This window comes from Arachis ipaensis, chromosome B6, assembly GCF_059453495.1.
Source record: "Arachis ipaensis isolate K30076 ecotype BB chromosome B6, ASM5945349v1, whole genome shotgun sequence".
NCBI classification, from domain to species: Eukaryota; Viridiplantae; Streptophyta; class Magnoliopsida; order Fabales; family Fabaceae; genus Arachis; species Arachis ipaensis.
In genome coordinates, this window is record NC_142441.1 from 110498024 (window position 1) to 110514338 (window position 16315).

At 42.3% G+C, this 16315-nt stretch overlaps 1 protein-coding gene across 1 annotated transcript; it reads left to right on the forward strand.

Moving 5' to 3' along the window:
- Positions 1–1430: 1430 nt before the first annotated feature.
- Positions 1431–2501, forward strand: LOC148562293 (uncharacterized). The gene is made up of 2 exons (XM_088490855.1): positions 1431–2307; positions 2389–2501. Exons 1-2 carry the CDS (start codon positions 1431–1433, stop codon positions 2499–2501), a joined length of 990 nt encoding a protein of 329 aa, XP_088346981.1.
- The last annotated feature ends 13814 nt before the right edge of the window (positions 2502–16315 follow it).

Consider the following 16315-nt stretch of genomic DNA (forward strand, 5'->3'; position numbering starts at 1 on the left):
TCAACAACGAACAATTCATTCAATGACAGCCGTAATTGACTAACTCATGTAGCATCCTCATCAAGTTAGTTTCTTCTAAACCATAGTAGTCCACCATATGCGAGCAACTCATGTAGCATCCTTATCAAGTTAACTCATGGCTTCCCACCATAGTCGAAGGTGAAGACCTAAACAATCCACTCCCCTTCGCGATCCTACTCAAAACACCACAGACAAGGTCGGATCTTCCGGATTAGGGAACGCTGCTTTTCATACTCTAGCCTTGACACCACAAAAACCTCAGTAACCCATGGTCAACGGGATTATATGTCACGTATCCAAAGTCGCCCAGGCACGCTCTTGGAATCCGTAGTGCATTCTCTAGCTTGTGATTCAATGCTATCCGGCCTGGATTCGCACGGAACCCATGTAGAACAAAGATGATTGTTACGAGTCATCCTCGATTCATGATATAAAGAACGAAAATGCACAAGAGAATGGAATCAAATGTGTATTGAAATAGAACAGTAATATTATTAATCCATGAGAATCAGCAGAGCTCCTAAGCCTAACTTAGGAGGTTTAGTTGCTCATGCTTTTACAGAAAGTAGTGTAATGTTCGAATGGGGTCGGAAGACGATCCTTGTTCATACCCTGACCCAACACTAAGGTCCAGGCCCAAATGAAAGGCCCAATCCAAAGATTGGGTCTCACTCGACACCAACCTTCTCTTAAAAAGTTGGTCTCAACAACGACCTGGTCCAAAGAAGTCGGGAACGAAGATTATCTGGCAGATAACACTCATTCAAATAAGTAACTGCTCCTAAAATCTCTCAACCCACTTCCAGGAGCCATATCCCAACTTCCCTAAGATAAAGGGACGGTTATCCTCCTTAAAAGGTGGAACTACTTCAACGGTGGTTATTGGTTCACCACTATAAATACACTGACACCCCTCAGGTATCACTAAGTGCCAATACTCTCTAAACTTGCTCACACCCTTGCTAACTTAGGAATCGGAGTGTCTTTGCAGGTACCACCTCCCATTCTCTCATGCATACAAGTCGGACTAAGGCCCTCAAACACAGACCTGCTCGGAGGCTTCCATCCTCAGACGATTGGGCCAACCCTACGATTTCAGCCCATTAATCTCTGGTTATCCATCATAACATTGGCGCCATTGCCGGGGACCTGAGAGATCACCCCAGAATGGCGGACAATTCACCTGAAGATGGTCACACGGCGTCCGATTCTGAACAAGAGAATCTGAACGTAGGGAACAATGATGCAGACATGGCCACTCACCAAGGCGCGATCAACCAGAACAGAGAAAGCACCTCTGGGTTAAAGGACCCAAAGGCAAATTCTTCTGAAGACTGTTCCACGGCCACCAAGGACGTTTGGAACAACTGGAGCAAAAACTAGAACGACATCGAGAGGCGGAGAGAAACATGAAAAATGAGATAGAGCGACGAAAGGAGCTAGAAGAAAAGCTCTTAAGGCTGGAGTCCGTCCTCAAAAATTGGAGCTCCCGCAATGACCGAGAAAATTCTCCCTTGGGAGGAGAAGACCTATTCAGTGAGGACATAATGAGGGCAAAAGTTCCGAGAAACTTCAAAATCCCTGATATGGACCTCTATGATGGAACCACAGATCCGAAGCATCATCTAAGCAACTTCAAAAGTCGGATGTATCTGGCTGACGCTTCTGATGCTACTCATTGCAAGGCTTTCCCGACCACCTTGTCGAAAGCAGCAATGAAGTGGTTTGACAACCTCCCTCCAAGGTCGGTCACTAGTTTCGAGGACCTCTCACAAAAGTTCTTGATGCGGTTCTCTATCCAGAAGGACAAAGTAAAGCACGCACCGAGCCTCCTAGGAGTAAAACAGGAGGTTGGAGAACCTCTACGAGACTATATGGAAAGGTTCAATAAAGCGTGTCTGGAAATTCAAGACCTGCCCACGGAGGAAGTAATTATGGGGCTAGTAAATGGACTTCGAAAAGGTCCCTTCTCCCAGTCCATATCCAAAAGGCACCCAACCTCCTTGAGCAATGTACAAGAGAGAGCTAAGAAGTACATCAACATAGAGGAAAATGCCAGACTGCGAGAGCCGAGTTGGCGACCTGGGCACTCTCACTCAGCAAAAGAGAAAGAAAGAGAGCCCAAGAAAAAAGAGGAAGTCGGCCCCAAAAGGCCTAGGAGATATCACTCTTATACTCCTCTAAGAGTTTATCTAGTTGATGTCTACAGGAAAATCTGCCATATCGAAAGACTACCTCCTCCTAGACCCATCAAAAACAAAAAGGGAGGGAGTCGCGGCGACTACTGTGAGTACCATAAGATATATGGTCACTCAACAAATGATTGTTATGACCTTAAAAATGTGATAGAAAAGTTGGCCAGAGAAGGTTGGCTCGATAGATATCTCATGGAAAGGTCGGACCATCAGGGGAAAAGGAAGCGAGACAACGAGGACCGGAGAGATCCACCCCACAAACCCCAGAAGGACATATACATATGATCTCGGGGGGGTTCGGGGGAGGCGGCCTGATGAGCGGATATTTTATACGCTTTTTGAGGTTAATTTCATATAGTTTTGAGTATGTTTTAGTTAGTTTTTAGTCTATTTTTATTATTTTTTAGGAAAAATTCATATTTCTGGACTTTACTATGAGTTGTGTGTTTTTCTGTAATTTCAGGTATTTTTTTGGCTGAAATTGAAGGAGCTGAGCAAAAATCTTATTCAGGCTGAAAAAGGACTGCTGATGCTGTTGGATTCTGACCTCCCTTCACTCAAAGTAGATTTTCTGGAGCTACAGAACTCTAAATGGCGTGCTTCGAATTGCGTTGGAAAGTAGACATCCAGGGCTTTCCAGCAATATATAATAGTCCATACTTTGCACAAGAATAGACGACGTAAACTGGCGTTCAACGCCAGTCCTCTGCCCAATTCTGGCGTCCAGCGCCAGAAAAGGATCAAAAGCTGGAGTTGAACGCCCAAACTGGCATAAAAACTGGCGTTCAACTCCACAAATGGCCTCTGCACGTGAATTGCTTAAGTCTCAGCCCCAGCACACACCAAGTGGGCCCCAGCACACACCAAGTGGGCCCCAGAAGTGGATCTCTGTATCATCCATCATAGTTTATCCAATTTTTGTAAACCTAGGCTACTAGTTTAGTATTTAAACAACTTTTAGAGATTTATTTTGTATCTCATGACATTTCAGATCTAAACTTTGTATTCTCTGACGGCATGAGTCTCTAAACCCCATTGTTGGGGGTGAGGAGCTCTGCTGTGTCTCGATGAATTAATGCAAGTATTTCTGTTTTCCATTCAAACACGCTTGTTCCTATCTAAGATGTTCATTCGCGCTTAACTATGATGGAGGTGATGATCCGTGACATTCATCACCTTTCTCAAACCATGAACGTGTGCCTGACAACCACCTCCGTTCTATATCAGATTGAATGAGTGTCTCTTAGATCTCTTAATCAGAATCTTCGTGGTATAAGCTAGAATTGATGACGGCATTCATGAGAATCCGGAAAGTCTAAACCTTGTCTGTGGTATTCCGAGTAGGATTCAAGGATTGAATGACTGTGACGAGCTTCAAACTCCTGAAGGCTGGGCGTTAGTGACAGACGCAAAAGGATAGTAAATCCTATTCCAACCGGATCGAGAACCAACCGGTGATTAGCCGTGCTGTGACAGAGCGCGTGAGCATAGTTTTCACTGGAAGGATGGAAGGTAGCCATTGACAATGGTGATCCACCAACACACAGCTTGCCATAGGAGGACGTGCGTGCGTGAATCAGAAGACAGAGGAAAGCAGAGATTCAGAAGACAAAGCATCTCCAAAACTCCAACATATTCTCCATTACTACACAACAAGTAACCTTTCATTTATGCTCTCTTGGTTATTCGCAATTCAACTGATAAACATAATTGACTTCCTGACTAAGATTTACAAGATAACCATAGATTGCTTCAAACCAACAATCTCCGTGGGATTCGACCCTTACTCACGTAAGGTATTACTTGGACGACCCAGTACACTTGCTGGTTAGTGGTACGCATTGTGAAAAGTGTGATTCACAATTCGTGCACAAAGTTTTTGGCGCCGTTGCCGGGGATTGTTCGTGTTTGGACAACTAACGGTTTATTTTGTTGCTTAAATTAGGAAAAATTACTCTTTTTTTTTTGGTTTAGAGTCTTTTATTATTTATCCCTTATTAAAACACTTTAAATTTATAGCTCAGTTAGTTAGAACGTGGTGTTTATGTTCATGGTAATTGGCTATCATATTTTTAAAACCTTTTTCAAAAATAATTTTTTCTATTAAATCCTGTGCCAAACTTTAAGTTTGGTATTTTCTTGTTGATTTCCCTTTGGTTTTCGAAAATTTTGGCTTGGTTTTCTAAAAATTTTAAGTTTGGTGTTCTTTCTTCGTGTTCTTGAGTTTTCCTTGTGACTTGATTTTAAAATTTTTAAGTTTGGTGTTCCTTGGTGTTTTCCCTCCAAAATTTTCAAAAGTAGGGAGCATTAGATCTAAAAATTTTAAATCTTGTGCTATCTTATTGTTTTTCTCTCTCCTCTTTAAATTCAAAAATTTCTTTTCTCTCTATTTTAAAAACAAATTTTCGAAAATTATATAAAAAAAAATATTTTAATTTCAAAATTCAAATTCTTTTTAGTTATTTTATTTTATTTAAGTATTTACTTCTTATAAAATAAAATAAATAAAAAGGTAAATCAGTCCAAGTTATATCCATATATCCATCATGGACATAAGTGGAAATGAACAGTTCAGGAGGACTCTGGGGTCATATTCTAACCCCTCTACTGCTTCATATGGAAGTAGCATATGCATACCCTCCATTGGAGTTAGTAGCTTTGAGTTGAATCCTCAACTCATTATCATGGTGCAGCAAAGTTGCCAGTATTCCGGTCTCCAGCAAAGTTGAATCCACAGGAAGAACCTACAGAGTTTCTGGCACAATTTCTACAAATTGCTGACACAGTACATGATAAGGAAATAGATCAGGATGTCTACAGACTATTACTGTTTTCATTTGCTGTAAAAGATCAAGCTAAGAGGTGGTTAAATAACCAACCTAAGGCCAGCATAAGAACATGGAAACAGCTGACAGAAAAATTCCTGAATCAGTATTTTCCTCCAAAAAGGATGACACAGCTAAGGCTGGACATCCAAGGCTTTAAACAAGGAGATAATCAATCTCTTTATGATGCCTGGGAGAGATACAAAGAGATGCTACGAAAATGCCCCTCTGAAATGTTTTCAGAGTGGGTTCAGTTAGACATCTTCTACTATGGGCTTGCAGAAGGAGCTCAGATGTCTCTAGATTACTCAGCTGGTGGATCTATCCATATGAGAAAGACAATTGAAGAAGCTCAAGAGCTCATTGATACAGTTGCCAGGAATCAGCATCTGTATCTAAGCAGCAACCCTTCCATGAATGAAGAGGTTAAAACAGTAACTGCTGAATTCAGTACTGTAAAACAAGCTGCTGAATTCAATCAGCAATTGGATTTTCTAACCAAGCAGCTAGCTGAATTCAAGGACAGGCTACAGGAGACAAGGATAGCTAATATACATATGGACGAACAGTTTAAGCAAACAAAGCAGCAGCTATCAAGGCAAATAGCAGAAGAATGCCAAGCAGTTCAATTAAGAAGTGGGAAAACATTAAATACCCCACCTCAAGGCATCAAAAATTCAAGAAATGAGCGACCCACCAAAGATTCACCTGAGGACAGTAAGAGCCCAGGGAAAAATAATTCTGGCACTAAAACACCAGAAAATGGGTGGAAGGTTGGCGCTGAACGCCCAGACCATGCCCAAAACTGGCGTTCAGCGCCAGAAACAAGGCAGGATTGGCGTTCAACGCCAGAAATGGGCAAGAATCTGGCATTGAACGCCCAAATGGGGCAGAATCCAGTGTTGAACGCCCAAAATGGGCACATTTCTGGCGTTCAGGCGCCAGGAACAGACAGTGAGCTGGCGTCTAACGTCACTCCAGCTTCTGACTCTGGCACTCAATTGCCAGTGAGGGATCAGACACACACAAGTGCCGATGACAACCCCTCTAAAAAGGCTTCCTTAACCACTAAGGTTGAGGAATATAAAGCCAAGATACCTTATCCTCAAAAACTCTGGAAAGAGGAGCAGGATAAGCAATTTGCTCGCTTTGCAGATTATCTAAGGACTCTTGAAATAAAGATTCCATTTGCAGAGGCACTTGAGCAAATACCTTCTTATGCCAAGTTCATGAAAGAGATCTTGAGTCATAAAAAGGAGTGGAGAGAAACAGAAAGAGTTCTCCTCACTGAAGAATGCAGTGCAGTCATTCTGAAAAGCTTTCCTGAAAAGCTTAAAGACCCTGGGAGTTTTCTGATACCATGCATATTAGAAGGTGATTGCACCAAGACAGCTTTGTGCGATCTTGGGGCAAGCATCAACCTGATACCTGCATCCACTATCAGGAAACTTGGCTTAACTGAAGAAGTTAAACCAACCCGGATATGTCTCCAACTTGCTGATGGTTCCACTAAATACCCATCAGGCGTGATTGAAGACATGATTGTCAGAGTTGGGCCATTCGCCTTTCCCACTGACTTTGTTGTGCTGGAAATGGAGGAGCACAAGAGTGCTACTCTCATTCTAGGAAGACCCTTCCTAGCAACTGGACGATCCCGCATTGACGTCCAACAGGGGAAAATAACCCTGAGAGTCAATGATGATGAGTTTAAGTTGAACGCTGTCAAAGCCATGCAGCATCCAGACACATCAACAGACTGCATGAAAGTTGATTTCATCGACTCTTTGGTAGAAGAGATCAACATGGCTGAGAGTCTCGAATCAGAGTTGGAAGACATCTTTAAAGATGTTCAGCCTGATTTGGAGGATTCAAAGGACATGAAAGAGCCTCTGAACTTTCTTCTGAAAGAGGAAAAACCTCCTAAACCCGAGCTCAAGCCACTACCACCATCCTTGAAATATGCATTTCTGGGAGAAGGTGACACTTTTCCAATGATCATAAGCTCTGCTTTAGGTTCACAGGAAGAGGAAGCACTTATTCAAGTGCTAAGAACACACAAGACAGCTCTTGGGTGGTCTATAGGTGACCTTAAGGGCATAAGCCCAGCTAGATGCATGCACAAAATCCTATTGGAGGATAATGCCAAACCAGTGGTTCAACCACAGAGGCGGCTAAATCCAGCCATGAAGGAAGTGGTGCAGAAAGAGGTCACCAAATTACTAGAGGCTGGGATTATTTATCCCATTTCTGATAGCCCCTGGGTGAGCCCTGTTTAAGTCGTCCTAAAAAAGGGAGGCATGACAGTGATTCATAATGAAAAAAATGAACTGGTTCCTACAAGAACAGTTACAGGGTGGCGCATGTGTATTGACTACAGAAGGCTCAATACAGCCACCAGAAAGGATCATTTTCCTTTACCATTCATAGACCAGATGCTAGAGAGACTAGCAGGTCATGATTATTACTGCTTTTTGGATGGCTATTCAGGCTATAACCAGATTGCAGTGGATCCCCAGGATCAAGAGAAAACAGCATTCACATGTCCATCTGGAGTGTTTGCTTATAGAAGGATGCCATTTGGGCTATGTAAAGCGCCTGCAACCTTCCAGAGATGCATGCTCTCTATTTTCTCTGATATGGTGGAAAAATTTCTGGAAGTCTTCATGGATGACTTCTCAATATATGGAGACTCATTCAGCTCCTGTCTTGATCACCTGAAACTTGTTCTGAAAAGATGCCAAGAAACCAACCTAGTTTTAAACTGGGAAAAATGTCACTTCATGGTGACTGAAGGAATTGTTCTTGGGCATAAAATCTCAAACAAGGGAATAGAGGTGGATCAAGCAAAAATAAAGGTAATTGAAAAATTACCACCACCTGCCAATGTTAAGGCAATCAGAAGCTTTCTGGGGCATGCAGGATTCTATAGGAGGTTTATAAAGGATTTTTCAAAAATCGCAAAACCTCTAAGCAATCTGCTAGCTGCTGACACGCCATTTGTGTTTGACACAAAGTGCCTGCAGGCGTTTGAAACGCTGAAAGCTAAGCTGGTCACAGCACCAGTCATTTCTGCACCAGACTGGACATTACCATTTGAGCTAATGTGTGATGCCAGTGATCATGCCATTGGTGCAATATTGGGACAGAGGCATGACAAGCTTCTGCATGTCATTTATTATGCCAGTCGCGTTCTAAACGATACCCAGAAAAATTACACAACCACAGAAAAAGAATTACTTGCAGTGGTTTACGCCATTGACAAATTCAGATCATACTTAGTAGGATCAAAAGTGATTGTGTATACTGACCATGCTGCTCTTAAATATCTACTCACAAAGCAGGATTCAAAACCCAGGCTCATCAGATGGGTATTGCTTCTGCAAGAGTTTGATATAGAAATAAGAGACAGAAAAGGGACAGAGAACCAAGTGGCTGATCATCTGTCCCGGATAGAGCCAGTGGAAGGGACGTCCCCCCCTTCTCTAGAGATCTCTGAGACGTTTCCTGATGAGCATTTATTCGCCATTCAGGAAGCACCATGGTTTGCCGATATTGCAAACTATAAAGCTGCAAGGTTCATATCCAAGGAGTACAACAGGATACAAAAGAAGAAATTAATTACTGATGCAAAGTACTACTTGTGGGATGAACCTTATCTCTTTAAGAGATGTGCAGACGGAATTATCCGTAGGTGTGTGCCTAGAGAAGAAGCACAGAGGATCCTGTGGCATTGCCACGGATCTCAATATGGAGGCCATTTCGGAGGTGAGCGAACAGCCACAAAGGTCCTCCAATGTGGCTTCTATTGGCCCACACTCTATAAAGATTCCCGAGAGTTTGTACGTAATTGTGACAGTTGCCAAAGAGCTGGTAATCTGCCTCATGGTTACGCCATGCCTCAACAAGGAATATTGGAAATTGAGTTGTTTGACGTATGGGGAATTGACTTCATGGGACCTTTCCCACCATCATACTCAAACACTTATATTCTGGTGGCAGTTGACTATGTATCAAAATGGGTTGAGGCTATTGCCACACCCACCAATGATACTAAAACAGTGCTGAAGTTCCTCCAGAAACATATTTTTAGCAGGTTTGGTGTCCCTAGAGTACTAATCAGTGATGGGGGTACTCACTTCTGCAATAAACAGCTTTACTCTGCCATGGTTCGGTATGGAATTCGCCACAAGGTGGCCACTCCATATCATCCACAAACCAATGGGCAGGCTGAAGTCTCTAATAGAGAATTAAAGAGAATCCTGGAACGGACAGTAAATACCCGTAGAAAGGATTGGGCAAGGAGCTTGGATGATGCTCTGTGGGCTTACAGAACAGCATTCAAGACCCCTATAGGGACCTCTCCATACCAACTCGTGTATGGTAAGGCATGCCACCTGCCCGTGGAACTGGAACATAAGGCCTACTGGGCAACCAGATTCCTAAACTTTGATGCCAAATTAGCAGGAGAAAAACGATTGCTCCAGCTAAATGAGCTAGAGGAATTCAGATTCACAGCTTTCGAAAATGCCAAGCTTTATAAAGAAAAATCAAAAAAATGGCATGACAGAAAGCTGTCATCTAGAATCTTTGAACCAGGACAGAAGGTCCTGTTGTTTAACTCTAGACTCAGGCTATTCCCCGGGAAACTGAAATCCCGGTGGAGGGGACCATACGTGATTACAAGTGTGTCACCATATGGTTATGTGGAGCTTCAAGATATTGATTCTGATAAGAAGTTCATTGTCAATGGACAGAGAATCAAGCATTATCTTGAAGGCAACATTGAGCAAGAATGCTCAAGGCTGAAGCTAGATTAAAAGCTCAGCAAGGTCCAGCTAAAGACAATAAAGAAGCGCTTGCTGGGAGGCAACCCAGCCATGGGGCATCAATCCTCTAAGCATTTTTGCCCTATTTTTATTTTTATTTTTATTTGTTTATATAAAGTTCACTGACACTAAGGTACAGAATCATTTGTATAAGTTTACAGGGTTACAGAAGGAATCTGCACACAAAACAGAGATAGGGAGCTCAATGGCAAGAAAACGCTAGTAAAGGGGCATTTTGGGCGTTCAGCGCCCAAAATGGGCATCCACTGGGCGTTGAACGCCAGTAATGGCAGCAACTGGGCGCTGAACGCCCAGGAGATCAGCATTTGGGCGTTGAACACCCAAAACAAGCAGTGTTTGGGCGTTCAAACGCCAGGAAGACAGGGAGGAGCCAAATCCATTTATCCCACACGTATTTCCATTTTAATTTCAAATTTTATGCTTCAATGCATGATTTTTTTTTACATGAACATGTCAAGAACCCTGATTTCTAAAATCCTTAATTTCTAAAAATCCAACTCTTTTCAAAATCTTTTCTGAAAACAAATCTATCTTTTTCACTCAAAAATCTTTTCAACTAATCCATATCTTTTTCAAATATCCATATTATCTTTTTCAAAATTCAAAGTTATCTTTTTCAAAAATCTATCATATCTTTTCAAAATTAAACTCTATCTTCTATCTTATCTTTTTCAACTTAATCTTTTTATCTTATCTCTTCCAATTTTTCGAAAACCCACCCCCCCACCCCTTTAAAATTGGGTTCGGCCTCCCCCCTCCTCCATCAACAAGTGCACCTCGATCTCCTTCTATCCCTCTCCTTTCTTTTCTTTTGCTTGAGGACAAGCAAACCTCTAAGTTTGGTGTGTTTATCCGAGATCACTAAGATCATGGCTCCCAAAGGAAAACAATCCACTCCAAGAGGCAAGAAAGAGAGCGTTCCAAAACCACTTTGGAATCAAGGGAAGTTCTTATCTAAAGAACATTCAGACCATTATCTTAAAGTAATGGGTCTGAGATCAGTGATCCCGGAAGTTAGATTCGATCTGAAAGAAGACGAATATCCGGAGATCCAGGAGCAAATTCGAATCAGGAACTGGGAAGTCCTAGCTAATCCTGAAACAAAAGTAGGAAGGAACATGGTCCAGGAGTTCTATGCTAATATGTGGCAGACTGACAAGCAAAGACTATCTGGAACTGCCTGCTACGAATTTCGGACCATGGTCAGGGGAAAGATTGTTCATACCACCCCTGACAAGATCAGAGAGATATTAAAGCTACCTCAGCTAAAAGATGATCCAGACTCCTTCAACAGGAGGATGATGAGAGCAGACATTGGCCTGGATAAGATTCTAGAGGACATATGTATCCCTGGAGCCAGGTGGACCACCAACACAAAGGGCGTCCCAAATCAACTCAAGAGAGAGGATCTCAAACCAGTTGCCAGAGGATGGCTGGACTTCATTGGGCGTTCTCTGTTGCCCACTAGCAACTGTTCTGAAGTCACAGTTAAAAGAGCAGCGATGATTCATTGCATCATGACGGGGAAGGAAGTGGAGGTTCATCAGCTGATTTCCACTGAACTCTACAAGATAGCTAATAAAAATTCAAAAGAGGCCAGGTTGGCTTATCCAAGCGTGATTTCTCTGCTCTGTAAGGACGCTGGAGTCAAGATGGGAATAACTGAATATATCCTAATTGAAAAGTCAATCACCAAAGCATCAATGGAGAGACAACAAGCACAGGAGGATCATATCAAGAAGAGAGCACAGGAATTCCTCCCAGAGATTCCTCAAGCAGAATATTGGGAATATCTTGAGATGTTTGTCACCAAGATACAGGAAGCTATGGAGCAAATAATAAAACAACAGAAGGAACACAATCAAATGCTGACCTATATGTTTAAAGAACAAGAGGAACAGGGGCGTGACTTAAGGGAACTGAAGCGCCAAAAGTCTTCTCTTGTAGTACCAAGCATCCCAAGGATCAGAGAAACCCCCGTGCCCCCAGAATAAAGGTTGTTAATTTCCAATTTCTGCCTTAACTCTGTGACAGTGTCCTTATAAAAGTTTACCTTAGAAGTCATATAATAGTAATTAGTATCTATTTGATTTTATCTCCAATTAAGCTATAGTTTATTTTTCTCATCATCATTAAAAATGAATAAAATAGTAGATCTTTCGAATAAGAAGCAATAAAATTTCGAGTTTAATAAAAGAAATTCTAATTAGTTAAATGTGGTGGCAATGCTTTCTATCTTCTGAATGAATGCTTGAACAGTGCATATATCTTTTGAATTTGTTGTTTAAGACTGTTAAATATGTTGGCTCTTGAAAGATTGATGAACATGAGACATGTTATTGATAATCTGAAAAATCATAAAAATGATTCTTGAAGCAAGAAAAAGCAGTAAAGAACAAAGCTTGCAGAAAAAAAAAAAGCAAGCAGAAAAAGCCAAAAGCTCTTAAAACCAAAAGGCAAGGGCAAATAAAAAGGATCCCAAGGCTTTGAGCATCAGTGGATAGGAGGACCTAAAGGACTAAAATCCTGGTCTAAGCGGCTAAACCAAGCTGTCCCTAACCATGTGCTTGTGGCGTGCAGGTGTCAAGTGAAAACTTGAGACTGAGCGGTTAAAGTCAAGGTCCAAAGCAAAAAGAAGAGTGTGCTTAAGAACTCTGGACACCTCTAATTGGGGACTTTAGCAAAGCTGAGTCACAATCTGAAAAGGTTCACCCAGTTATGTGTCTGTGGCATTTATGTATCCGGTAGTAATACTGGAAAACAAAGTGCCTAGGGCCACGGCCAAGACTCATAAAGAAGCTGTGTTCAAGAATCATCACACTGAACTAAGAGAATCAATAACACTATCTGAATTCTAAGTTCCTATAGATGCCAATCACTCTGAGCTTCAATGGATAAAGTGAGATGCCAAAACTGTTCAGAAGCAAAAAGCTACTAGTCCCGCTCATCTAATTAGAATCTGAGCTTCACTCAAAAACTCTGAGATATTATTGCTTCTCAACCTATTAGTCTTCTATTTTATTTGTCTCGTTGCTTGAGGACTAGCAACAGTTTAAGTTTGGTGTTGTGATGAGCGGATATTTTATACGCTTTTTGGGGTTAATTTCATATAATTTTGAGTATGTTTTAGTTAGTTTTTAGTCTATTTTTATTAGTTTTTAGGAAAAATTCATATTTCTGGACTTTACTATGAGTTGTGTGTTTTTCTGTAATTTCAGGTATTTTTCTGGCTGAAATTGAAGGAGCTGAGCAAAAATCTGATTCAGGATGAAAAAGGACTGCTGATGCTGTTGGATTCTGACCTCCCTTCACTCAAAGTGGATTTTCTGGAGTTACAGAACTCGAAATGGCGTGCTTCCAATTGCGTTGGAAAGTAGACATCCAGGGATTTCCAGCAATATATAATAGTCTATACTTTGCACAAGGATAGATGACGTAAACTGGCGTTCAACGCCAGTCCTCTGCCCAATTCTGGCGTCCAGCGCCAGAAAAGGATCAAAAGCTGGAGTTGAACGCCCAAACTGGCATAAAAACTGGCGTTCAACTCCACAAATGGCCTCTGCACGTGAATTGCTTAAGTCTCAGCCCCAGCACACACCAAGTGGGCCCCAGCACACACCAAGTGGGCCCCAGAAGTGGATCCCTGCATCATCCATCATAGTTTATCCAATTTTTGTAAACCTAGGCTACTAGTTTAGTATTTAAACAACTTTTAGAGATTTATTTTGTATCTCATGACATTTCAGATCTAAACTTTGTATTCTCTGACGGCATGAGTCTCTAAACCCCATTGTTGGGGGTGAGGAGCTCTGCTGTGTCTCGATGAATTAATGCAAGTATTTCTGTTTTCCATTCAAACACGCTTGTTCCTATCTAAGATGTTCATTCGCGCTTAACTGTGATGGAGGTGATGATCCGTGACATTCATCACCTTTCTCAAACCATGAACGTGTGCCTGACAACCACCTCCTTTCTATATCAGATTGAATGAGTGTCTCTTAGATCTCTTAATCAGAATCTTCGTGGTATAAGCTAGAATTGATGACGGCATTCATGAGAATCCGGAAAGTCTAAACCTTGTTTGTGGTATTCCGAGTAGGATTCAAGGATTGAATGACTGTGACGAGCTTCAAACTCCTGAAGGCTGGGCGTTAGTGACAGACGCAAAAGGATAGTAAATCCTATTCCAACCGGATCGAGAACCAACCGGTGATTAGCCGTGCTGTGACAAAGCGCGTGAGCATAGTTTTCACTGGAAGGATGGAAGGTAGCCATTGACAACGGTGATCCACCAACACACAGCTTGCCATAGGAGGACGTGCGTGCGTGAATCAGAAGACAGAGGAAAGCAGAGATTCAGAAGACAAAGCATCTCCAAAACTCCAACATATTCTCCATTACTACACAACAAGTAACCTTTAATTTATGCTCTCTTGGTTATTCGCAATTTAACTGATAAACATAATTGACTTCCTGACTAAGATTTACAAGATAACCATAGATTGCTTCAAACCAACAATCTCCGTGGGATTCGACCCTTACTCACGTAAGGTATTACTTGGATGACCCAGTGCACTTGCTGGTTAGTGGTACGCATTGTGAAAAGTGTGATTCACAATTCGTGCACCACGGCCTCACAAAGTCGGCTCGCAAAAGGCACTTGAAGGAAGTCTACCAGGTCGGAGGCCAGGCTCCCGACCTCCCCACTATCTCATTTGCCATAGAAGATGGACAAGGAATCATACCTGAACATGACGATCCGATAGTGATAACCATGATCCTTGCTAATTCCCATCTTCATAGAACTCTGGTGGATTAAGGAAGCTCAGCCGACATCCTCTTCAAACCGTATTCGATAAGCTGGGGTTGGACGAGAAGGAGTTGAGAGCCTACCCTAACACCCTATACGGATTGGGGGATACACCAATAAAACCACTGGGATACATACCCCTTCATACCACTTTTGGAAAAGGGAGGAAAACTAAAACTCTGAGCATCAACTTCATAGGTATCGACGTAAGATCAGCCTATAACGCTTTAATAGGTAGAACTACCCTAAACCGGCTCAGAGCAGTGGTATCCACCCCTCATCTTTGCATGAAATTCCCAACACCAGAGGGAATAGACACCATCAGGGGAGACCAAAAATTAGCAAGGAAATGCTACAATGAAACCTAAACTTGAAAGAGAAGGGAAAGGAGGTGCACACCATTGAACTCGGAGGAGTCAGAGCTAAGGAAGAATTGCGACCACAACCCGGGGGGAAAACTGAGTAGGTACAGGTCGAAAAAGAGGAAGGAAAAACACCAATATAGGAGCCGACTTGAAAGAAGAATTGAAGGAGAAGCTCATAAAACTCCTAAAAGAAAATTCCAACCTCTTTGCCTGGAAAGCCTCAGACATGCCAGGGATAGATCCCGAACTCATGTCACACAAGCTGTCGGTTTACCCCGGATCGCGACCTGTTCAACAAAGAAGGCAAAAGCTCGGACCAGAAATGGCTCAAGTGGTGGAAGAACAAGTGTTAGCACTCCTAATAGCCGTGTTCGTCAAAGAGGTCAAATATCCGGCATGCTAGCAAAATTGGTGCTAGTCAAGAAACAAAACGGCAAGTGGAGGATGTGCGTCGATTACACCAACCTGAATAAGGCGTGTCCCAAAGACCCATATCCACTTCCAAGAATTGATACTCTAGTAGACTCCAGCTCAGGGTATCGATACTTGTCGTTTATGGATGCATACTCGGGATACAATCAAATCCCGATGTACAAGTCGGATCAAGAAAAAATATCATTCATCACACCTAGAGTAAACTATTGCTATGTGGTTATGCCGTTTGGACTAAAAAACGCGGGAGCCACATATCAAAGGCTGATGAATAAGGTGTTTGCATCTCACCTTGGGGCTGATGGAAGTCTATGTAGATGACATGCTAGTAAAAATCAAGGATGAGACCGACCTCTTGACAGACCTTAAGCAAGTATTCAACACCATAAGAATGCATGGGATGAGGTTAAATCCCACGAAATGCACCTTCGTAGTAGAGGCTGAAAAGTTTCTAGGTTTTATGCTTACACAAAGAGGAATCGAAACTAATCCCGACAAGTGTAAAACGGTCCTAGAAATGAAAAGTCCAGCATGTTTAAAAGAGGTCCAACAGCTGAACAGTCGACTTGCCGCCCTCTCCAGGTTCTTGGCGAGATCAGCATTAAGATCCCTACCACTCTTCTCCCTACTAAGAAAAGGATGCAAGTTTGAATGGGCTCTTGAGTGCGAAGAAGCATTTAAGGTTTTTAAGCCAACCTTCCATTCTGACCCGACCTAAAGCCGGGGAAGAACTCGTCCTATATTTGTCCGAAGCAGACAAAGCTATAGCATCAGCCCTAATACGGGAAGATGAGGTCGGGCAGCATCCTGTGTACTTCAC

What these genes read in the sequence shown, in the direction of transcription:
- LOC148562293 (XM_088490855.1), top strand. Translation starts at nt 1,431, where the DNA reads ATGAAAAATGAGATAGAGCGACGAAAGGAGCTAGAAGAAAAGCTCTTA. An exon ending in AGGGAGTCGCGGCGACTACT is followed by an intron (nt 2,308 to 2,388) that starts GTGAGTACCATA and finishes TGGCCAGAGAAG; the next exon opens with GTTGGCTCGATAGATATCTC.